Source organism: Scatophagus argus, chromosome 6, assembly GCF_020382885.2.
Source record: "Scatophagus argus isolate fScaArg1 chromosome 6, fScaArg1.pri, whole genome shotgun sequence".
NCBI classification, from domain to species: domain Eukaryota; kingdom Metazoa; phylum Chordata; class Actinopteri; family Scatophagidae; genus Scatophagus; species Scatophagus argus.
In genome coordinates, this window is record NC_058498.1 from 14,801,788 (window position 1) to 14,827,653 (window position 25,866).

At 41.4% G+C, this 25,866-nt stretch overlaps 1 protein-coding gene across 1 annotated transcript; it reads right to left on the reverse strand.

Annotated features, from left to right (window-relative positions):
• Nucleotides 1-3,744: 3,744 nt before the first annotated feature.
• On the reverse strand, nucleotides 3,745-21,306 carry plpp2b (phospholipid phosphatase 2b). Its single transcript, XM_046391859.1, has 6 exons — nucleotides 20,716-21,306; nucleotides 9,996-10,147; nucleotides 9,465-9,727; nucleotides 9,280-9,337; nucleotides 7,868-8,044; nucleotides 3,745-6,824 (listed from the first exon to the last, which is right to left on the reverse strand). Exons 1-6 carry the CDS (start codon nucleotides 20,789-20,791, stop codon nucleotides 6,666-6,668), a joined length of 885 nt encoding a protein of 294 aa, XP_046247815.1. The 5' UTR covers nucleotides 20,792-21,306; the 3' UTR covers nucleotides 3,745-6,665.
• Nucleotides 21,307-25,866: the final 4,560 nt, after the last annotated feature.

Here is a 25,866-nt window from a genome sequence, read left to right on the forward strand (position 1 = left end):
GGAAGGTAAGATAAGTGCATACAGGACGTGAAGATATAGAGTTTTGAGGTGATTAATCTCTTGTTCTATCATCACTTTCATTTTGTCAGCAGCCAAGGACGTACTGGATGAGTACTGCTGTCCCTGAGAGCTGGGAACTGACTGCTTTTGACCCCAGATGAGTCCCAATCAGGATAAGACCAACATTTACACATGCTAGACAGATTCTTATAATGAGATAGTTTTTAGATAAAACTCCTTAGTAATAAAATCTCAAGAAGGCAGAACTGTTGGCTTCAGTTGTCTGTCACAGTGGAGGGTCCCTGCTGCCACCAGCTCAGCCCTGCCAGTCAAGGTAAAAAGTTGGTATTATCATCATTGTTGCTGTCATCACCATCCCTCCTCTGTCTCAGCCTTCCACAGCTAAGTTGGGTAATTATATTTGCTTCAAACTAATCACTGCTAAGGGAAAATTAATCACAAGTACAATAAATACATTCAGTTTGATTAAATCTATGGATCAGTTCCAAAGGCAAAACAGCTTCAGGTTAGTGGGCTGGAACTAAAAATAAAGGCTCTCAGTGAATTAACTGTAAACAAATAGGAGATTAGGATATTGTCCAAAAGGAACAAGCTTAGTGGCCTGTTCAAATGTCAAATGTCCATATGATAGCACTGTGGAAAAACGAGCTGGGTATTTTTAGGGACCACACCACAAACACATACACATTTGTAAATAATTTTGGTGGTGATGGTTTCCCGTTGACATTCATGCACAAATATAATGTGTAGCTCAGGAAGCAGGTATTTGCAACTAAACTGATGAAATATGTAAGGCCAGTAGTAGCTGTCTTATTGAAATGCGATCTATGTGACACTGAACCTCAGCACGATTTCAAAACTCTGATCATAAACGTAGTCCTGCACACACATAACGGTTAGAGCAGACACGAGGTTTGAGTCACGTGGGCTTAATTATAAAATAACATATTCATGCTGTTATTTCAAATTACACAAGGCCTTGACACTCGCTGAGGAAGCTGCATTAATAATGTTGTTAGTGTTGTGTGTGTGTGTGTGTGTCTGTGCGTGTGTGTGGAATAGAAAAGGGGTTAATTAGTGTGCCTCTCTGCAGAGGCAATACTTTTGGCAATGGTGCAGGAAGACTAGCTACTGTCTATAATAGGAAGAGAAAAACAGCAGAGACTAGCTGCTCATTTCTGGAGGCATTTTAATTGCTAGAATACAGCGCCAAGCTAAAAATGTCTCCGCTGGCCTCCAGCATGAGAAAGTAGCAGAGGCTACTCTCTGTAACACCTCTGAATAAATACCGCAGAACAATGCTGATTGTCATAATACTCTGAAATATAGGGCACTTACACAGGGTGGACATAAAGAGTTATTATTGTAGACCTCATGCGCTCGCACAGTCTAACAGTCTAATATGTACAAATTCTTCTTTCCATCACTCCATTCATCATGTGAAAACAGAAAACATGACTAGACTGTGTGTTTCAGACTACATAGCTCAGCCACTGACGGTCTGTGTCACTGTGGGTGGGTGACTGCGGAGCACTAAGTGACATTGGCAGAGGCGGTTCCCCGCTTCGAGTGCTGAAAACGGGATGTAAACAGTTCCAGCTCAATGGAAGCCACAAAATAATAAAGTTGCATTTAATATGTCAAAGAACAAGACCGTGCCTGTGCCTCCCATTTATTCGCCTCTAATCATGTAAACCAGATCTCCTCCATGTCTGTTTCAGTTTTACACTCCCTCCCCTGATTCTTGTGCTTCTTATGTTGCCTCTATATCCTCTTTGGTCCTCAAAGCGACACAGCCCCAAGCTCGAGTCTCAGGGCTACACTGACTTATTTCCATCCATTATTAAATTACTGAACAGTTTTCTATCTGATACAAACTGTTAAGGGTAAGAGGAAGAGGAAAAAATATTGGAACAAGCCAGAGATTACAAACTTTCATTATTTCAGGTCCTGAAGTCAGCTTCACTGATCCCAGAATCTCTAGCTACACTCCTTTTCCACATTCATTCGTTCCATTCCTCTCTCCTCCTTCTGGTTCTGAAATTCCAGCTTGAAACCATATGGCCGTCGCCCACAGGATCACTGACCGAAGTGGGCTCTATGGTTGGGTATATAACATTTAGCGTCGTCTACCACAGCGTCAAAATATTGGCAACCGAGTCTTTTCTGTCATGCTTCACTGCTTCCAGTTCTGAGGTTTTCCCAAAACCGCTCATCTCAAGAGTCACTTCTCACCAGGCCCTTGGTCATTCACAGAAGTCCGTCCTTGAGGACCAGACCATTCATGACTTGTGATGATCTCTAAGCAATGATCTATTTGCTGTGTTTGTGTTGAAGCTTTTGTCAGCAGACCAGACACACCACATTATTTTGATATAAAACCTAAAGCTCTTGCACCATATTTAGCTTTTCATGAAAGACTATTGTCTTAAAGTGTCCCGAATAGTAGTGCATAATGCAAAATGCTATATTATACCAAATTTCAAAGGTTATTCATAGCATATTGATGATTTGGTGACCAATTGTGGAGATAATGTAGAACCACAATCTGTCTGTCTACTCCACTAGAATATCTTTTTCATCTGCTTCAGCAACCTCTCTGGTAGATACTATAACTGATCTATGTGTGAGCTAATTCCCGTCAGGTAGATAGTGTCTTGCTATTTACTTGTGAAGGCGGACACGTCATTTAGCGAGCGCAGAAATGTCCTGGTTACCACAGAGATCATCTCTCACAATGTAACAAGGTGCATTTACTTGTAGGCCTTAAAGGATAATATATTCCATAAGGGTATATTATGCATCTCTGGAGAAATTAATGACAAAGCAAATGAACTCGCATATTGTGAATCACCCTGAAGAAGAAGAAGCTAAATGGCTTAAGTAGTCACGTAAATAAAATACTTTAACGTTTTCCATTCCCAGTTGTTTTGACAGCAGGGTAAAAAATAGCCCCCACATACGCACAACTTTCACAACATGCAAGTGAGTAATACTGTTTTAAATGAGGGATGACAGTGGTTTTCAATACCGCTGCCAACAAAACTCCCACAAATGTCCCCATGGGTCCAGTGTTTATTTCGTTATGAATATATGTGTTTATTTTAGTGGAGAGTTGCGTTCTCTGGGCTGGATACACTGAAGCGGGAGGGCAGCCTTGATTAACCCCTCCTGAATCCTCAACACTTGGTTTAATTATTCTTTTTTGCAAAAAATGTATCATGCACAAGAAAAGTCTTGTCATTAATCACACAGGTTACAAACTTTTTGCATAGCGAAATAACATCAGAGGTTAAGGGAGGAAGCATGTTATCTGGTTTCTAAGATCAGATGGTCAGCTCATAAAATGAAACCAGTGGTGTTCTCCATGCTTTGTTACAACGCCAATTTAAAGTGTGTTGACCTTCTGACCTCTGGACTGAAGAATTTTTATTTTGTCTCTATCTTATGAAAACTTGCTGTAAATCAAGACTACGGTGACCTCTGCAAGAACATCTTGACATCTCGATGCTGCAAGACTGTAATTTATTATATGTCCTTTCAAAGTTTTTACTACCTGTGGCTTAAAAGGGTAAAACCATCACTATCTATCAAGTAATGTAGACATTCATCATTGAAGTACTGTGCAGTATGCATCTCAGTAATTTAGAAAGCCTGGTGCAATTCAATGATAATATCAGTGACATTCAATCGTGTAAATTAAAACAAAACAAAATCACTGAATATGGATTATATCTTTATTTAAAATTCTCTGGTTTTAGAGCCTATAATCTATATGCAAAAAGCAAACATGAATCATACCTACGAGTTGACATATAAACAGGAGATTGGCCAACCAGTGCCTACTTTAAGGCTCTAATTCAATTCAGCATAATAACACACGGAGCCACGTCACCAGCTGAGAACTTTGGTTTCCACGAAGCTGGAGGGGAATCAAACACCATGACGTTTCTACATCCTCATCCTCATTTAGGCTAGTAGTCTGGCTGCAGTAATGCAGGAACGATTTAGATGTAGGCAGCAGAGGAAGGGGGCTCGCACAGCACTTCACCACAACCAGTTCCAGCTGTTTTTTTTGCCATAAATCTGTGTTTTAAATGTGTAGAAGACCTCAGGCTCACCATGGGATAACCCACACCCCACCCTCCTGAAGTACCCAGCATTTCTCCAGCCCCAGCTCAGCTTCAGGGCTTCACAATCACTACCAGGTGAGATTCTCTCTGTCTTTCTGTCTCCCCCCCATCAGCTCTGTGGTCTGTCTCATCTGCTGTCAGTCCTCCAGGGGTCTGCAAGTTGTACAAGGACTTTACAGGAGACCTTATTCACAAATTAACCTCATCTATCAGCACAGGAAGGGAAAAAGGAACACAGGCAAATCTTTGAAGTGGGAACGGAGCAGTGTTACTATAGCTTCAAAAACACAGTTGGGTATGTAACCCTTTATCATTACAACAGCCCTTTAAAAGCCCTGCCAAGGAATCTGGTTTATGTTTGGACCTGGAATTGGATCCGTTTGTGTGGCAACTCCAACAGCCGCCAGTCTGAGAAGCACACTCTACAGGTGAAATAAAAAATGTACTTACATGTGAAATAAAAACATACAAGCATGTATACACATCCTTCACACAACACGAAACACGTCTCATAGCATTAGTATATATAGTATTTCTGGCTCATAGTGGCAAGCAGGGGTGATTGCACAAAAACCTTAACAGCGCTGGCATTTCCAACCTTTAGAGAGTAGAAAAAAAAAAAAAATTCTTGTATTTAAAATAAGTTAAACACCATTTTCAAAATGGCTGTCTTATGCTTCTTTGATTATTAGTATTTGAGAAATAAAAAAAAAATACACAAAATAAAACAGGAAAAAAATATAGAGGCCAAATTTCTTAATATTTGACTGGCAATATAATAGTGGTATGACACAAAGTACAACAGGAATTAAAAGCTGTCTGCACCAATGCACCAAGGGTTTGTACCTCTGCAGTCCATTTCACACGGGAAACATAAATCATTCACAAACTCCACAATTAAAGTCATACATTTTAGAATAGTGTCGCTACTGCTGAGGATGAATCCAACAGTCTGGACATAAAGTCTGCCCTTAACAATCAGCATTTGTCCTCCTTATTTCAGATTCAGTCTAGCTGGCACTGATGAAATGATTAAACAAGTCAGACTCTAATCTGGACACACTTATCTTAACTGGGCAGTGATACAGACACTTAGGAGCTGCCAGCAATATCAATATCCGGATGCTGAATTTCAAACCTCTGTACCTACTTTTAAAAACATTGTATTGTTTACCCAGTCCTGTTTGTGTGGCAGTTAGGAGAACCGTGTTGTTGGCTAATTGGAAACACCTCTGAGAGTTGCTACTGGCTTAGTGTGTTGGTTAAGTTAACATACATGTTTGAAAGCAGCTGCGGTGTGGCTGACGTTCTTAGTTTGTAAGCCTTTTGCCAACAGGATGACATGATGTTGGGAGGAAATTAGCTCATCCACTGTGAACTGGCTGCCCTTCCAATAATTTGTTATGCTTTGCAATACACTGTGTAGCCGGTTTAAGGTGCACTGAAGTGCAGCTAATCAAATCAACAAACAGCGACTTTACCAACATCTAGAAACATTCTTGTCTTCCTTCCTCTTGTTCTTACACATCTTTCATCACGGACAAAAAATATGGTTAGGCAACATATTTGATACTGACATTAAATTATAAAGAGCCCCTGGTGAGTAAATAACCTGCTAGTGCTACCAATCCTATTAACAACCAACCTAATCCCGCCTCAGATATCTGCAGTTTTCAGGCGTTTTGAGGCTGTTTCACTTCGGCCCGTGCGGCCGAAACCCAACCTACGCTCTCTAACCCATTATATATAGCTGTGGGCAGCTGCTTCCTGAAGCATTTCCATGCATTGAACCAAAGAGAGCATATTTTTCTCAGGAGGAGGTGGCATAGACACAAGAGGATATCAGACTTACATTTGTCATTTGGCAGGAAAGGACTCTCATTAGGATGCCCATGTTCCTCTGTTTCAGTTGTGTGTGACTTGTTTGCTAAGTCACTGGCCACAAGCCCTTAGTGTATCATAGCTACATCATAAGGTCGTTGCTGTGGGTTTAGAGTTTTTGACTTAATGCAGCTTTAAGTTCATACTCTCTGACATCAACTATGATGTATTTAAAACAATATACTTGTCTCTCTTTTACAGGAGAAAAAGAGATCATCATGGGGTCTTTGAGAGGGGGCTCAGGCACAAAAAGATGGGATGCAGCCCCCTCAGTCAGTCCAGTGGTTGGGAACTAGGTGGGGTGTGAGTTGTTGACAGAGGGAGGGAGCTGGGGGCTTGGAGGCTGCAAGCTACAGACTGGAACGCTAGCTTTACTCCATTCAAACAGATACACAAAGGGCTGGTTGTGGGATTCATATAGTAAAATTTAACATCTCACACATAGGACTTCTGATATAGCATCAGCAGGAATCTGCAAATGAGCAGCATAAAGAGTCAGGACCGCAGATGACCCAGGTTATCTAAACACTGTTGACTGCACAACTAAGGTTGAAGGGCAAGATGCATGGCCCCATCACCCACGTTCAGGGTCTGCAGGCTGCAGCCTTCGTTTCCTAATGTCATCCCCTCTCACACAGGGCCTGGAGTGTGGTGATAGTTATAATGGTTGCCATGCTCAGAGTCTGCAATCTGCAGGCTGGGCTTCCTCTCTGGCTCTTCGCTATCAGCTGTGTCAGACCTGGTGCAACGTGGAGGACGTTTCTTAAAGAAGTCTGACACAAAGTGCACCTGCAGAGAAGAAGGATGGAGGAAAAGGGAGAGGAAAGGAGGTCAGCTTCAGTCGCTTACAGGATATTTTTACCAAACAGATTGCAGTATAAACATGCAAAAGATACAGAGGAGGTAAAAGCTGGGCTGGAAACTGTGATTACATATGTCTGGACAGGTCTGTGCATGACTGTTAAGTGACACTCACACTTGCACACATCTGAGAGGAACACACAGAGAGCAGGCACAACTCCTGCAGGCCATAAAACACTATGCCCTGGAGGGTCTCTAATTGCGCGCAGCACTGTGAAGGCCAAAGGCGCAGGCTTACTTCACAATTAATCATACACGCATACACACACATGCACAAACACACTCTACCAGTCAAGAATTTCCGAAAGGCAGTGCTGACAGTTTCTCACTCAAAACAGGGAAGTGGCCAAACAATAAAGAAGGCCAGCTGGATGAAGTGAGGAGAATGGACTTATTGCCTGAGAACATGCCAACGTAAGTGTGTGGCTTTGTGTCAAGTCCCACTTTGCTGCCGTCATCCTCCCCACATGCTTCCTGTCTGTATGGATTTTCACTGTGGGACTGAAATGAAGCTGAAATATGGATTCTTCAGGAGCTGTTCACTTAGAAGGGAGTATTGCTAACAGAATGATTTCCATTAAATAACATTTCTCATCATCTGGACAGTCCCACCCATGTTTGCCTTTCCTAAAGCCAGAAACCACAAGACTAAGACTCAGAGTTCAGATGTCGTCAGGTCTGAATTTGGAGCTACTACACAGAAAATGAAATGTCAAAAAATGTTTGTACGCAATCATGATTTCTTGAAGTGTTACTTGTCTTTTTCTGGCTGTGAGCTGGTGATATCGAACTATTTTATCAAAGTAAACTTTATATATTTGCATAAAATCTTTTAGTAAATTGGCAAAAATTGGATTCCATTCACTGTATGAGCTGCTCAGAATCGAGATAGCCAATCAAATCAATATCATGGGATTTTCCATGTAGGAATTTTTGTAATGTTGTCCTTGAGAGTGGTCTCGGAGACTCACATTGAGCACAGCAACAAGGGCTCCCTGCAGCAGCCCCACCAGCACGTCGCTCCAGTGGTGCTTGTAATCAGAGACTCGGGTGTAACCCACATACACCGCAAAGGCCACCAGGAAGAACTGGATGGTGGGCCGGAGAAGTCTGGCCCACCTAGCCACCAGTCTCGCCTGCACGTAAAGCTGGAGGGGAAAACCAAGAGGAAGAAGAGCAGAGGGTGGTAGATCGTGGGGTGGGTTGACAAAAGAAAAGAGAGATCAGAGGGAGAGACAGTGTGTTTATGCAGATTCCTTTCTGTTGTTTCTGTCAACTTGTTATTACACTGAAAAACAATATGATGAGTGGATTTGGCCCACATAAAAGGTTACATACAATTTTAGAAGAATGTTATTGGTGCCAGGAGCAATATATACAGCATTTTTTTATTGGAATAACTTTATTGAAACGTAATGTAATACGCTGACAAATGCAGTGATGCAGCTTTCAAATTTTTGCATTGCAAAAATCATCTCTATATTTGGTTATGTATAATTCCTGATCTACTGGCAGCTTTCAAGGTAGATTTCACTCCAAACAGCAAAAACATTAAAGTGAATTTATTTGGAACATGAGTTTGTCTTTCTCTAACATAAAAGCAGTGGTTGTTACATCTAAACTGGATTTGTGAAACAGTGTTGAGTATTAATCCAATTTATGTCCATTATGGACAGAACCCCCCTCTTTTACTGGAAAACAGCAGACATCAAAAAAATGATGAACCTGGCAACAGTTCAGTCTTCTCTGAGCTTCTGCCGGGCTGCTGTTGAAGGTGTCACGTTACAGCTCGCCTGCCACACAGTCACAGTCTGCACTGAACTGCACTGAAGGACTTGATTACAACTTTCTATTTGTTTGCCTTATTTTCCTGGCCCAGTAAAGAGCATGGATTGACATTGACAGGAAAGGACACCAGCTTGAGCTATTCTGTCTTTTCTTTTAAACTTTTCCTTTTTTTTTTCTTGAAGTGAACAGTGTTGCTTTGCTTGGCCTCTTGAAGTCTGCTGTCAAGTACTGGTGCCTGGCTTTTAACACAAAGAGATGAGGCCAAGGGTAATGAACTGGATAGGGCTGGAAGACAAAACACAGCACATGCCCTGCTTTCATCATTGCTGGGAAAAAAGCAGCGTAGGTCTCAAGATCACTTCTCTTAGTATACACATTCTTTCTCTGAACTCTTGCCTTGTCCTTTTATGTCCACTGGCACAAGCCACCCCTGTGAGCCTTTTCTCCATCTCAGCAATTAGAACTTGAGCGCAGATCCAAATTTATAGCCCCGTTCAGGGGCTGAGATATTTGCATGGAGATCACAGAGATATTTTCATCTTTACTGTACACAGGGATGCATATTTTCACTGGTGTACTCATATGCCGTACTTACCGCTAGGAAGAGCATGCAGTACATTCCAAAAGAGGAGTGACCAGAGTAGAAGGACAATCTGGAGAAGAGAGCGGATCAAATCTAATGTTTCACATGGGAATTTAAACTTCAGAATCTCGTTGGCATCATTATTTTGTGTGTTATAATTTCAATGATAAAAGTATACTGAGATAATTTCCTCCTACCTGGACTCTGTGACATCTTGAGGCTTGCCAGTGCAGTTGATTCCCTGCACGTATCCCGTGCAGACCTTGGGGGCACAGACGGCCATGAAGTTAGGTCTTGGACGGCCGATGGTGTACTTGGCAAGGTCGGTGAGCGACTGGCTCACAGCTGCCCCAAACAGGAAGGTGCCCACTACCTTGTATAGTGCAGCTACATACTGGTTGAAGTCAGAATTGGAGTAAATCCTCTTGCTGTAGACCAGATAAGCCTCTCCAGAGGAGATCTGAGGGAAGAAGGCGGTCAGTGAAAAGAGTTTCCTTGTTCCAATTTTTCATTTTTCGCATCATTAGAATGAAATTACTTTTTCCTCCGTAGACATCAACACTTCCTCCAACTCAAAAGGGCCATTTAGTAATGGAGCAAACAGCACAGGATGTTGTAAAGTAAGTAAAGTCCTGTGAACCTTCCATGATTTTGGCTTTACTAAGGTGATATGTAATAAAGCTCCCTGTGAGAAGAGAAGGGAGATTGATTCTCTGGGTAAAACTTACAATGATGACAGTGCAGGAGATGGTGACAGCCGCCAGCATTCCATGGGTGATGGTGTCTGGTTTCACGGGGTACATGATGCTCTCGTCGTCACAGTAAACTCCTCTTTCGTACGGCTTGAACACGATGGTCATAATGATGAAGGGCAGTGCAGCTGTGGAAAAAACAACACAGAAAGAACAACAGCCTGATAAGATGGGTTTTAATATTTGCTATATTAGGAGAAATTGCGCTTTTGGTGAAATTAGATGAATGTCAGTGATATATGATGCTCAGCCACTGCCAAGAATATAACAGGGTATACGGATCAGGACCAAGGTTGACACAAATCAGTGAACAGCAATGTTTGAGAACATATTTGTCTCGCTTACTGAAGGTTTTCAGACATTACATCATTTTCAAAGCTGGGAAGTGAAAATGTTTCTCCAAAGATAGCCAGATTGTTTCTATCTCTCACTGGACCTCAAGGTCTAAAATCACAATGATGAAAACAACCCACAAGACAAAAAAACATTCAGTCCTTGAAAGTCAGGGTAGATGTGCAAAGCAAGGAATTACAAAAATAAACCATGCAAAATATTATTTATATTATATGCAGGCATGTGGGCTTATGTAAAAGTCACACATCATACACATAAGGGTGTGTAAACAAGGCTGTACACAAACACTGCAGACACAACACACACAACTGCAGTTCTTTTGACTGATGTGGCTCTGTCCAAAAATAAGACCAAATATAGTCGGTCAAGGCCCCCAGAGTGCAAAAATGATATCCTTCAGATGTTCAGAGACATCCATTCCCAAAATGATTCCTCTCTTTCTGTCTCTTCCTCACATACACTCACGTCACTGCATTTTGTAAATGTACATGTGGGAGAAAGACATTACTGGATGGACAGAAATAGCGCAGTTTTGATTTTTTTTCTCCAGCTTACTTCAGTTTATTTCACCCCACGAGTGTCACACATAAAGAAAGGGATTTTAAAACGCATAACTGGTAGCTTATGATAGTACCTGTCATTATTTTTGAGATTTCATATTTGGCAAAACCGTTCATTGACAGAAGAAAATACCCATAAGCCGCTGCTCCACTGAGGAATGTACCCTCCACCCTCCACTATTCAGAATAGGCAGACACACAGTCTTGGGGCCACTATGGAAATGCCATAAGGCCACATACAAAATGCAAGAAAAACAGACGTGAAAAGCTCTCTCGCCAACGGTATTACATTCCTGTGTAAATGAGAAGTGTATCCCTCCCATTCTTTCAAAAAAATGTCTGCAGCTGACATAATTCCAGGAGGACGTCCGGCGAGACTAACCAAGAGCGACAGAGTCCACATTCTGAAGACTGAGACTATAGGAAAATATACAACTGGATGGTGGATTAGGATTCAGCTGTGGTGAGCCCCTCATGATGGATATGGAACAACAGCCTACTGTAAATGGATGAATACTGACTCAAAATAAACAAAAACTTGTCGCATGTTTTTCTTGAACACTAAAGCAGTTCAAAAGGATGTAAATAAGGAAGTCTGACTTGTTAATTCTTTGAATTTTGACAAAACCTATGTGTGACACTAAAACCTTAGCTCAACGGCTGAGATTATTTTGAATCCTGAGAGAAAAGGCGTCATGGCTAAAACTGTGGAAGCCCTGAGTGTCCGTAATAAACCGATTAACTGGGTAATCAAGCTGAGAAAGCTGTAATTCACAATAAACAACAATACACAATGACACCTGTACAAGGAAGTGCACTGTCTTCCTCTGGTCTGACATCGGATATTTTCAAGATGACATAAGATGAATGCCAACTGCACACATGTTCCACACAGACTCTATTAAGACAAAGAGTCTTATTGGCTTGGTAACAAAGAGCAGCAGCAAAATAGGCGCTCTGTGTTGAAAGGTGAATAAACAATAGAGCTCTATAAGATAAACACATCAGTGCATGTCGGTCTCATTGTAACCCGATCTTGGAGGAGCTGAGTTTAGACTAGACATCCGGAGAGAAGGAAAAACACAAAATTTGGAAAGCACTTCAACAGGGTATTCATACATGAAGAACTCTAATGTTCTTATGACATGTGAAAAAGGTAAGAATCACAACTCCAAACTTCAGAGTTTCAATACAAGCTGCTAATGTAAAGATATGTCTGTCTTGCAGACATTGACACCATCAAAACTGAAGGTTTTTTTGGCCAGTCACTTTACCTCAATAGAAATTACAAAACAAAATTTATGGGTGAAATGGAAAATCTCAGAGAATTCAGAGAAAGAGGACCTTAGCCTTCTTCTGCCCAGATCTGCTCACCAGAAACCTTTAGAACTCCCCAATTTACAAGGTATGTATATCTCATTTGCCTACTTCACACAAAAACCAAAGTGTAAAAAACAACAATTCAGTTTTTCTGGAGGTTATGTGCAGGTCTATTGCTTTCTTTTGTACGAATTAATCTAACAAAATATAATGCGCTAATTCGTGAGTTTAAACGGTAAAATTAGGTGAATTTGGTTGCCTTGGGACAGAGGCAGGGTACCTGTTCCCCACTGTTTCCAGTCGTTACACTAAATCAAGCTAAGTGGCTGCTGGCTGCAGCTTCATATTTAAAGTGCAGACATGAGAGTGTTATCAATCTTGTCATCTAATTCTGCAAGAAAGTGAACAAGCATAATTCCCAAAATGTAGAAGTACAGCTTTTACCAACACATGTAGTAATTTTCAACAACAAACTTGAGTGGTGTTGGGTGATTTCAGCAGCCAGCACCTGCCAGATGTATTTATTCCACCTCCCCCCTTTGATTTTGGTCTTGTCTCTTTGTGAACACTGGCAGCTGAATGACACTTGTCCATGCATGTCGACTTCCCACTGGCCACCAGACTGTGTCCCTGTTTACTTTTCCGCCAGCCTCATCAGGATGTGCTAAACCAGGTGCGCAAAGCCTTATTTGACATGTATTCCTCCTAGCACCATGAAAATCCTGTTTGTCACAACAGCGTAACATATAGTCTCTGGTATTGAACTAACATCCTGTCTCAGACGAGTCCAGTGAGAGCCCTGATATGGATTTACCCATTTGCCTTTTGGGGTGGCAGCTCCTACATCTGTGTTTCCAAGCTCACTATCACTGACAAAACACTCATGTGTCATTACAGGAGTTTTGATTGTGACTACCGCTCCAAGCTACAGATATATATTTTATAAAGGACTCAATATCTCACTGCAGCTGCTTGATTGTAAAAATACGGCAACGAGATCCTGAATTCTTTACACAGTTTCTGTTCATGGCCAACAACATGTTATCGTCAAAATATTATTTTAAACATTTCCCGGTTCCTTGGAGAAACTACAAAACACATCAAATACCTAATAAAACACCATACTATCAGGCTGTTTGCATTACCATGCATGAAATCAAACATTGTCCTTCTTCGCAGTAGGGGGGTTGAATCCACAGTTGATGTGTTTGCACTCGACATTGTGGACATTGTGTTGGAACAAAAGCAGCTCCAGATTGGCCGCATACTAACTACATAACAGCAAGTTTTAACAGTTTGTGTAAGATTGGCCTGGACAAAGTCCGGGGGAGTGTTTATTTAATAATACATTAATATAGCATAACGGCAGAAGGACATAATTATTTCTACATTGGAGTCATATGGTATGGTTACTTCAGACCGTTTTATGAAGCTTTTAACACTTGCCAGAGCAGGTTCATTAATCACAGAGGAGAGGCAGGAAGCTTCAAAGAGAAGGGCCAACTAATGAAATATACTACTTTCTTCAACCTAACAAGCTCACAAAAGGATAAATCGCTTTTGCAAATCCTAAATCCTCTAAACCAAATTTCAACTTTGCCAGTTTGCCACACAGTTCACAGACCGAGTGAAGTCAGAGCACCTGGTCTCAAATACCCCCCGCCCCCAGCTAGTAAAAAACAGTGTGAATTTTTCATTACCGTGATCATAAATGAAGCTTGTTAGTCATAATTTACAAGTCTGGAAAATAAAATAAAAGCACTCAGATGAAATGATGTAAAGACTCTGGACTGGTGTCATAGACAGAAAACATGGTACATCCTGAGGTGTGCGAATGTGCACATCCTGTGAGCAGCGCTTCTGTGGATAATGTCTGCAGAAAACAAACCAGCCACTCTCTTGAGAGCAGACACACACATACACAGATACACAGCTCGCCTGCAAAAATAAACCCATCAGCAGACAAAATGCGTCTCTGGGATACCACGAGTCAACCCCACAACCTAAACTGACACTGCTTCAGAGCTGCCTCCCCCTAAGAACCAAGCAGTGTCTCTGACTGGAACTAAACTCAGATCTCTGTGGCGGATTTTTCTCTCAAGAAAACCAAAAATAACACATGCGCAGACGAAGGTAGAAGGGAAGTACTTATTCAGGATACAGGAGATCCCTCCTTCTAGACACCTGCTTCTACAGATAGACAGGAGGAAAACGTTGCCAGTGTGGAATGTTGCCAGGAAGCTAATCTCCAGCTGCCAGTCAGAAATCTCCTCTAAAGGGAGCCTGTTTGAAGTCACAGGATGCACGACTTGTGCTTTCATAACTCGGATTAAGGGAGGCCCATTATAGAGGCTTTGAGCTTCCATTTCGGAAAGTTTAAGGCCTCTCATTTACCTGGCCGCAAATTAACATTCATGTGCAGTGTGCAGTGGGTATTAGAGTGATAGAGAGCTGAGAAATTACTGATGGCTGCATGTCAAGAGCATCATGGGAGATCTCCGCATTGACTGATACCACGGACAAACAAAGATGTCAGTGTCAGAAGGGATTTGTACTCTTTCCTTCATTCGTTCCACCACTGCTGATTCATATCCGTCATTCTGTTTCAAAGTCATTCATTCTGCTCTCTGCAGCTCCATCTTTCTGCCTGACATTCTCTTGATCGCAGTGTCCTCCCACACACTTCTCCTTCTGTTGTGAATATAAAGGCCTCAGTGGGTTGGTGCTTTATTTAGCTGGCAGATGTGCAATTACGCAGGACCATTTGGACCACAATCACACTCTGGGGCTGAGATTCGAGGCTTGTAATGTCCTCTTGCCGTCTTGTTGCTTCTACTTCCATTTTTCTGTCTTTGTCCTCCCTCTTTCTGCTTGCCTGTCTTATTAAAGAAAGAATGACGCCTAGGCTCAATCATCTGGAAGTTATTTCACTGGTTTGAGAATACCCAACACCTAGTTGCCCTGGTTTCTCTGATATAACCTGCTACACCTGCAAAACCATGTGGATGGACAATTATTCTTCTCAAGTTGTAAAACATACAGTCTGGGTTTTCATTATGCATATTTTCAAGGCGTGTGAAACCTGTGTGTGTGGTGTGTAAGGTGTGTTCTCATGCCCCTGGGCTGCCCTGGTTGATCTAAAACTTTCCAGGGTCACAGCTGGAACATTTGTTCCTCCATCTAAATTCTTCCACTCTCATTTCTCGTCTTTCCAGCTTGAAGGTCACTCAGTGAGTTTTTTCTTTCTGCATTTCCCAGCCCCTTTCTAACTCATCTAATCCTTCTGTTGATAGCTCTTGTTTCCCCTTGCATTAATATCATTCCTTGCTTCTTTTATTTTTCATGCCTGTGTCTCTCTTTAGTCATTTACTCCATCTGACAATGCGCCCAGCTCTCATCCCCTCCCGCTGTGGATGAGGACAGAGGGGGGCATTATTTTCTTTTAGCTGCAGTTAATGTTTCCACTTCCTTTTCTTTCTTGCTCCCTTTTGTTTCCTCCCTGCAATTCAAACACGCTCTGTTGAGATGACAGCAAGAAACCTATAGCACCAACGCTCTTTTGTGTACCAGACCTTTACGAGATGGCTTGCTCTAACAAAACAACTAAACTCTCCGTGTTTCTGACTGTCTCACCCAAAGCTGGACTGACTAATGTGGAAGGTATGTGCTGAGCCTACAACCTCTGCCGGCGTTGGCCTCTGGAATTCTAATTCACATGAGGAACGCCCAACTTCACTAGTCACACCAAATCCTGCTGCCGCTGCTGCTGCCCATTCTTTATTTTTGACCCTGCTGTTTCGCTGCGTACATCATTTACGCATGCTTAGCTCCAAGCAGCGCAGAAGGAGACAGGATGGCAGGCGAGGTCTTACAAGTGGTGGGAGGGCAGCTAAATCTGGGTTGGCAAGAGTCTGGGTTAGGAGGAGATCAAAGCAGCAAGCCACACAGGTTTAAACCAAAACCATAAAGGTCTGCACAAGCTTAAGTGTAGAACCTTTGTGAATGGTACTGAGCTTCTGTGAAAGTACACCACACTACACTACACTTTCAAAGATCTGAATATCATCGTCAAATACACAGTGATTATTCAATATAAAACTGTATGCAAATGCAAACTGTGTTTAGCTATTGTGTAACACAGCAAGCTTGTTATTGTTTCTCCAACTTAGGACCACATTTTTCTAAATTCTACCCCTGTGAAAAAGTAATCACTGTTTCCGTCTTGTTCGCACTTAGCCGGGCTTCCTTCTCCATGCATGTTTCCTCTCTGAAGGAAATAAACATGTTGGCAAATAGTTCTCCAGCATTTTAATAATCTGCCTTTAAAAGAGGCTATAAAGCTACCAGCAGACGCTTGCTGTTTTGTGGTGCAAAGCAATTAAGAAAATTTCTAATGAAATCCAAAACAGTGTAAGGTGGTAGAGGCTATTAAATTTCCATGACAATAATACTCATAATTATAAAAAGAGGTACACTTCCTGATTTCAGCTCACAGTTTTTGAATTAATCCGCGTAATGAGTCGATTTACAGGGAAACGTGGCCTTAATGTCTCAAGATTAATGTGTTAATGATAGTTTTTTTTAAAAAACAAAAAACAAAAAAACAACCACAACAAAGAATCCACATCCACTTTCAGCATATGACGTGATGATAAAAGACATTACCATTTCAACAGTAACCCCGATGTGATTTAAAATATTTAGAAAAACAAGAAGAAGAAGAAGAAGGAGAAATAAACTCGGCTCATTTTTCTCAGAGGGACATGTCTGTTTGTTCAAAGGGCTTCAGTTTCCATGACAGAGCTCTCCTGAGGAATACGATTCCCATCAAGCATCTTCACTGCCTTCCTCTGAGAACTCGGGACAATAGGTCTTCCCGACACGACTGTATGAGAGGCCCAGCCCCCTGGAGACGCTGCACAACGACGCCGAATCACCAGCAAAGCCCGACAGCACCCAGCGAGGTCGAAGAACAAGCCGTAGGGGTGTTAGCATGTAAGCACAGTCAATAAGATGAAAATAATGGCAGAAAATGAGTAGCAACTCTTTGATTGCTTTACAAGTGCAGGACTTTGGGAACTCAAACTCTACTCTATCATAAAATGTGTCAGTCAATATCAAGATGCTGATATGAATTTCAATGACGACAACAGTTTCAAGTTTTGGAGAAGAATCAGAAACTCCACTTCCGTATCCTGTATATGTGAGATGGAAGGAAAAAAAGCATATTTATAAATAATCTGTGTGATGATTCTCAAGCAGCTATGAGCTAAAATTCACAGTCGTACACACCAAACAAACTGGTGAAATACTACAACCCAGTGTTGCCTTTTGAGCACAGTTGTGTCCTGGCAAATACAAAATCACAGGAAAGCTAATCTTCAGCTGCTACCTCAGCAGACATACACTATATAGACAATAGTAACGGGGCACCTGACCATTACACCAAAAGTATTTAATGACATTATATTCTAAATACATAGACAGCTTTGCAGCTATAACAGCTTCCGCTCTCCTGGAAGGCTTTCCACAATATTTTGGAGTGTTCTGTGGGATTTGTGCATTCAAACAGTAGAGCAATAGTGAGTTAAGACACTGATGTTGGACCAAAAGGCCTGGCTCACAATCTCTGTTCCAGCTCATCCCAAAGGTGTTCAGTGGGGTTGAGGTCAGGGCTCTGTGTGCACCATTCAAGTTCTACCACACCAAACTCATCCAGCCATGTCTTTATGGACTTTGCTTTGTGCACTGGGGCACAATCATGTGTCCGGATACTTTGTATCTATACGTATATAGTGTATATGTGTGAGTGTATGAATGTGATTGCATTCTATGACAATATAGACTTTTAACAGAACTGGTTTGTCTCCAGGTACTTTACAGTACAACAAAAAGTACAGACACAAAAACAAAACGGACAGAAAAACAAAAGCGTGCACGATCTTCTTTTGGACCAGTGCCTTACCTTGCGGCCATTTAGTCACACGTTACTTAAGAATATCTAGGACATTACTCATAACACACAGCTCATTGCCATTCATATCACCTACAGGAGCACTCAAATCAAGGCTCCTCCTCTGACTCCTTAACAACCTACACCTGCAGTACTGTATGAATTCAGGTTGTAGGCAGAGAGAGGTTAAACCTGGTCTTTCCTCTCTGTGCTCTCAGCCAACACCCACCATCTACTTGTGCTGAGTGTAGACGTACACAAAAAGAAAAGGAGAGAAGGAGGGAGGGACAGAGAAGAAGGGAGGAGGCCAAGAGCCTACAATAAACAACAGACTCAAGTCAGCGGTAGATACTTGAAAAGCAGCAACAACATTCAAATGTCCCTCGTAATGCATCAGGCAGATTTCTTAGCTATAACTTATACAGATAATGCAGCAGGCCTTGAATTTAAGGTATGAGTAAACCACTCTGAGGCCGTCATTTTGCATCTGATTTCTCTGTCAAGAGTTTCAGTGGTTGTGTTTTAGATTATATGAACAATGACATCCATCCATATGACACCGGCCATTTTCAGTCTGGCCCGAGCAGGGCAAGGTCAAACTGAAATCACTCTGTGATTGTTACTGCTCCTTCTGCTTGGCCTTTGAATTTCAAGCCAAAACATGGTTGGAGCGAGACACATGCTTACTGCCAAAGTGGAGGACAGGAGATTAATATTTGGAGTGAGAGGGAAATGGAGTGAGGATAAGGAAATGGCTTCTGCTGAACAGCAGTGAGTAGAAAAGCTAATAGAAGGATGCAAGATGCACATAAAAACCCAACTTAAAACTTTGTTTCCATATAGGCTGATGGTCAGCATAATTACAAGCTCTACCATGTTGTTATTACATGGCTGGGGAAAGCTCACATAAGCTTGGGGTTGATGAGATGATTATTTGGGTGGGTGACGTGGGTGGCAAAAGGGTGGGATGCAGCTACCCAGACTTGACCGACCAACCCAACCCAGACATTAATCCCAGACTTGTGACAGTGAAATGGTGAGGCTTATCAAGTTCAGCAGTCTGTGGAAGTTCCCGCAGACAGAAAAAAATGCCCCTAAGCTCTCAGAAAGAAGGGGGAGTTGAAAATGCACAGCAGTGCAGATCTGCACTTGCGTGAGCCATCACCCCTGCTTCTGTTCTCGCTCCAACTACACCGCTGTCACCAGCGCAGACACAACAAGGGATGAACGTCGGTCACGGGCTCATGGCAGTAACAGAGTAAACCGACGTCCCAACATGGCGATACATTCCACAGACACACATGACCTCTGAGGCTGCATCAGCTCCCACTGTCAGGTGTTATAAAGTGCCATACACTTAAAAAGCTTTCATTATTTAAGGTTAGATTATGTATTTATTGATTGTTTTATGTTATTTTTTTATTTAATTTGACTTAATCAATGATGATTTTTTAAAATAATGTCTGTTTAAATATCAATTATTGAAATATCTACTGATTTAACCTATTTATCTATGGACTGATTAGTTCTTTTTTTTCCACTTTTATTAACTCCTCTCTGACTGTCCAGGGAGAAATCAGTTAATCATAATCATGACAGCTGTGGTCTTCCATATAACATTTCATATTCAGTTCCTTTCATTAATAATTAAAGGTAAAAGACAAATGCTGACAACCAGAGCCACAACATGTGCCACTGAATTTCCAACATCATTTTTTTGTTCACTGCCCAGAGGGGGAAGCAGACAGAAACTTAGACAGTAATGATATGATCTAGTTACTACAGCAATGGAAACAAAAAAAAGAACCCAAAAAGAATCCTAACTTGGGTTAAATGCAAAACAGTGGTCTGTGGAGCAACTTGGAGGGATATCTTGGGAAATGCACTGTACGTGGGATGTGAGGACATTCTTGAGAAGATTCCTGGCAGACAAAATATTGAAGAAAATGAGGACTAAGAGCACACACACACACGAGTATCGAATTTCCATAAACAAACATTCAGCTTCCTGAGGCTCTGTAACGTCCTGCAAAGTTTTTGTAGGTTGGAGCATGCAGCAGCAGCAGCACCGTGAGGAGAATGAGAATGATGTTTCCTCTTGTGCTTCTCCAGCGGTGCTGTTTAATGTCAAACTTCAGCCTGGACAGCAGTGCTGATGGGATCTGCATGAAGCAAACCGGGCTGACAGGCTGCTCTTTCAGTACTGGACTCAAGCATGATTTGCCTCAGTTGACTGTTCAAGGGAAACTGAGATAAAATAGTTTCTTTTCTGTGCTGAGGATCTTTAGACTGATTAAAAATGTGGTTTAGCTGTAATTTTAACGCGTAAATAAACCTTCCCATTAGACAAATTCCTGAGCTGCTGTTATGGGTGCAGAGCAAACAAACAAAGCTGGCAAGACAGTGCTGACAGCCCCACGGAGATCATCTTCCTGAGAAAACCGAAATGCAATTCTGAGATAAAAGGCAGCTGACCTAAAGTTTTTGTACTGAAGTGTCCAGAACTTACCAACGAAAACGCACAGCACGTCCATCACCACGTACAGCTTCTTCTTCCTCAGCTCCTTCATCTTCTTTGCGTTCATTCACTTTAAAATCGACAACTTTAACAAAGAGTAACTACTTTTTTAACAAACAGAATAAGTCCATCGGCGCTCGCTCGTTTGGGTATGAAAAGTAAAGACTATGCAAATAACCTGATAACCTGCACTACGAGTTCTTCCGGGATCCTCTTCACTACCTGTACTGACATTGACAGCATAGGTGTGTAACTTGCTTATACAGACAGTGTGTTAAAAACTCGTTTCTCAGCAGATACGCGCCACCACTTAGGTCTTGCGTCCATTTGTGCGCATTGGTTTGGATACAAAAGCAGAACTGGAAACTTCACGGCGCTGGAGGCGTCCGGAGAGTTCAGTGTAAACTCCTTTTTCTGCGCGCACACACACCACGCCACTGCAATAATCCCTCCTCCCAACTTCCTCGTCTGGCTCCTCTCTGGCGATCTGATCACGGCCAGGCTCGAAGTTTTTTACGCACAGGCGTTCAAAGAGCATGAGATGAGACCTCCCAGCGGTTTGCATCTTTTTCTCCTTGCTCTGAAAATGAGCTTTCACACTGTATATCTTTTTTTAATGGATTTCGAGTATAGAAAACTCAAATTCTGTGAGGGTCTAACAAGGAGGAGGTGCCAGACAGCAGTAAACAAAACACAACTTATCTTGAGGTTTGAAGAGGAATGAAGACAAAAAAGGAAAAGACCTGAAATAAATGACTGACATTGTACCTGACCTTATTATCTGAAGTAATCTGGACTTAATCAAAAACACATTTAATCGATTTAAACGCTATAATAAGGCTGTTGCTTTAATTGAGGACTCTGAAATCCTGACATTAACGAGGGCCCTAAATGATCTCATCCCATCATGCACCTCAGCCTCCCCATTAAAGCCCCACAGGCCAAACACTTGAACTTGTCCACAGCTTAACCTCTCCTCTCATACATGAGAGAGCTTTAACTAAAGGTGACAAAAAAAAAAGCAAAAAAGGTTTTTAATAAAATCCAAACATATTAGTCAACACTGCCAAGTCACTGGGAGGTGGACCCACACCGAGCACACTTGGAGGGCGATTAAAAGAGAAAAAACCCTGGAGCACAACAAAAGCTGAGAGACTTTAACAGGCCCTGCTGGGACTGTAGTGAAATTACCATGACTTAACACCAGCATGACTCCAGGCCTACACTGATTTTTTGCTCCAAGCAGCCAGGATGTTTCCCTACCATCAGTCACTACCAGGTCACCGCTTGCTGCTGCAACCAGCCGTCTGTATAGGAGAGTCAGAGAAGAGTTTGTGTGTTTACCAGTTAACTCTGTTTGCATGACAAACACCACATTTAGCACCATGTCTATTGGCTCAGCACCGTTGGGGTAAGTAGATAATCTTACATGCACAAACTCTGCCTTGCAGCTCTATTTAACTTCCTGCACATTTGCAAATGGCAGAATTAAATGCATTCAAAGAAGACTATCTGGCACTGTCCAGCTGCCAGTTAAAACTTGATGATACGCAATCGAAACATCAGTAACATACCAAAGACTATCTGGGGAAAAAAAAATGGAAGAGGATGAAGACTTCAGTGTAACAGCACAAGGAATACATTTAGGACTGAGTTTTCTCTGCCCCCTTCTGGTTGTTTCTAACAGTACCAGTTTCATCTCTAAGAAGACATACTCTCAAACATCAGCTTTTCCTGAAAATTATGGACATGGATGAGCCTCCAAAGTTCATTCAGACAGGTGTTCTGCAGGAAGGCGCTTCGCAGATATAGTCCTAATCAGAAAGGAAACAGTTCTAAACTCATATGTTGTTTTTTTAAAAAAAATAATTTTAGCTACCTCTTTAGCTTGGTGAAATAAAACAGTCTGTCAGCAGATTCCGTAAGTCAGTGCAGTCTGTTTCAATGAGAAACAGACAAGAGGAGAATGCTCCCTACTTTATGCATTTGAGAGTGCTACATCAATGAAAAGCAGGAGATGTGATAGAAAAAACAGAAATTGGTGTTGACCACAGTAGTTCTAATTGTAATAGGAAAGCTCTTAATTCTGCACCAAATCTCACTATCTTTAAGCTTCACATTTTTATTTCCTGGCATGCCGTCCAGCTCTAGTGTATGATCTGGTGCCCAATATCAGGAAACGCTCTGTGATCAATCAGTTTACAAAAGCAAAATCACACTGTCAGGACTGATTGTTTTCTGTCATCATGGCCAACAAAGAACCTCCATCAACATGGAAAAAGGAAAATGGCCCTCTCTGCATCAGCTTCCCTTTCAAGTCACTGTCCATGAAGCTTTTCATCTTATTCACCTTGTGCAACAGTACAAATGGTGCATTTATGCATTATGCATATTTCAGTACTTGCTTAAATGTGAAATTTTGTGAGGTGGGAGGAACATTAAATTGACACAGATTCACAGATTCTTCAAAACAAAAATATATTGAGCTACAACAGTGTTTTTCATCATACACTTGTGGTAATTGAGAGGTTGAGGTGTGATTTGCTCTTTTAAAGTTTTTTTTTTTTTGAAGTTGTGTGTTCAGAGATGGAGATGGCATTTGTCTGTTAATCTCTCCAGTAAACGGTCATTGAATGTGGACTTTTTATAGATGACATTTTTAGCATTTTTGTCTGAGCTATAAAGAACAGTGCTGTTAATGTTCCTTGTTTATTCATCAATAGCTGCTAGTCACACTGTTAGCTCTGTGTTTTTACAGTAAACTGAAATGGAAAGAAAATTCTCCAGACTACAAAGAGTAACATTTTCAGTATCGCACTCATTCATACGCAGAGGAGAAATCTATGCTGATTTAAGCAGAGAAAATAAAGCATCTATTTCTGCTTGCACATTCAACTTTTATTAAAAGACATTGGAAAATATCTACTTTTTCATTCACTTTTTTTGTCTTGTAATAAATTAATACTGTTATATGATCTTTATTTATTGTCTTACTGTTCTGACATAAATAGTTTGCATTATTAGCAGCTCCTAATCAGCCAGAGAAACCCGACCCTGAGAACAGAAGGCCAGACGAGATAGAGAGACGGTTGCAGTTATGTCACATGAGGGCTTTTCCTGCTGTGCTGCACTCCACATGCACTTCCTGTGCTCTCATATCACTTTTGTGTATTAAAAACAATGTATTTATGTAACTAATCCTCTCTCATTGTCTGCTGTCTCATCATGTCACTGACAAAGTTTTTAGTCAAAGCAATAACATCATAAACTGTTGTTTCTGACAGTAACCCACTGAGGTTGACCTGCTCAGTCTGAGAGCAGCTAAATGGCAGTACATGTTTCATATGATACTGTGTGTACTTCACTTGCACCATAGCACTAATTAAAAAAAAGGAAAATCCCACAAAGTCCACTTTTCTGCTGTGAGCTTAAAAAAAAAAAATATTAACAAAGACCCAAATGCAATGTATTATTTTTTCATGTAATTAAAAGGACATTTTATTATCATACACAAAAATATCTCCTGAATACCTTTTAAAAAATATTTTCATTTGATTTTGTTTTAGTATTAGTTTCTGTTGGCTGTGTCTGAGGTGCAGAGTACAGTATACAGGCCTGCTGTTTGTGCGTTACAGACTGTGCTGAGGGATGAAGCCGTGCTGCTACTCCACAAATGGAGGCTCCCATATCACGAGGACTGCACTGTTGCTGTATTCTATCACCAGCAGAGGGCACCAGAGAGGCATAAAGGACAGAAAGTAACCTCCCTCCTTTGGCAAGTTGTGCAAAAACTGAAGCAATGCACTTAATAAATGAAAGCTTGACTGCCGCTTTAAATGACACCACCTGGTAAGCTTATGCTTTTATAAGCTGTACAGTATATGCCACACTGTGCTGAGTTTAGTGTTATTCATCATATGTGTGCAGGTACATTACCTCGTCTACTTCTCCATGCTTAATTCAGGCCAAAGGTCAGGTCAAATTCAGGCCTTACAGTAGCTATACCGAGCACAAATATGAAATCACAATCAAAGAAACTTTGTAACTATATAATCACATGAATGTCTTGTGCATATCCAGATAGATCAGCTTGCAGTGCAACACATACATTAATACATTATCTCCAAGATTTCTGCCTATGAAAAGCAATAAGAATTTGCAAACCCTGCCAATTCTCTAGACTGAAAAAACTAATTATGAAATGCTTTCCTCACTTCATTTACACTGATGGAGACACAATATAAATATGTTTATGTGACAGGTAATTGATCCATATGTCAGTCTGATAAAAAGGGCAGTGCTTCTTGGATTAAAGGAAAAATTGCATTTGCAGATATTCTTAATTCCAGACTCCTGTATAATAAATATAACTGTACTCTTATCAGCAATGATATAATTAGCAAAAGCAAATTGTAAAGTGGGCAAGAGTCAGAGCATTACTGTCCTGACATGTACCCTCTAAAAGCTCTGAAATGAAGTACTGTGTCCAACTGTGTGACGATAACAAGGAGCTCACAGATACTCTTCATTTTGGTTTCTAAAAATAAATCTGTTCTAAGAGCTGTAACTAAGTGATGCCTATTCATATTAGTTGCCTTCCTAGTTTTGTGAAGTTAACTTAAAGGTTCACTTAAACTTCTGAGTGATGATCAGGCAGCTGGTGATGTTGTTCACTGTCTTCCAGTGTAGATCTCTGATTCTCACTCCACCAGGAGGCCAGAACATGAGGGGTATGTGAGTGTTGACCATATAAACTCCAGACTGGAGCCAGTCAGTGTCAGATTCAGTGTCTTTGCGGCTCTGAGTAACAGAGAATGCCATGGAATTAAAACGCACATTTTCACACACATGATCCACAAACATTCTGAGTAACACGAGGCTATAAACATTTTTGCAAACAATAGATCAGTATTTTCTCATCCATATGTGTGTCAGTGGGTACTAAAGGGCTAAAGGGGGAGCCAGGCAATGAGGGAGCCTCCAGCAGACTTACAAATGGTTAGAGAGCAGGAGGAGATCTTCATGGGCAGAGTCAGCTGACAGGAAGTGTACGTCATGTTTCAGCAGTTCTCAGTTTGCATTGCGCTGTGGGATTCCTCTGACTGACAGTATAAATTAAACCGCAGACTCAAATTTCTGACT

Coding starts and splice junctions, on each gene's coding strand:
- plpp2b (XM_046391859.1), bottom strand. CDS start 20,791: ATGAACGCAAAGAAGATGAAGGAGCTGAGGAAGAAGAAGCTGTACGTG. Junction 9,338..9,464: donor CAAGATGTCACAGAGTCCAG/GTAGGAGGAAAT, acceptor TCTCTTCTCCAG/ATTGTCCTTCTACTCTGGTC. Junction 8,045..9,279: donor ACTGCATGCTCTTCCTAGCG/GTAAGTACGGCA, acceptor TTTCCCCTCCAG/CTTTACGTGCAGGCGAGACT.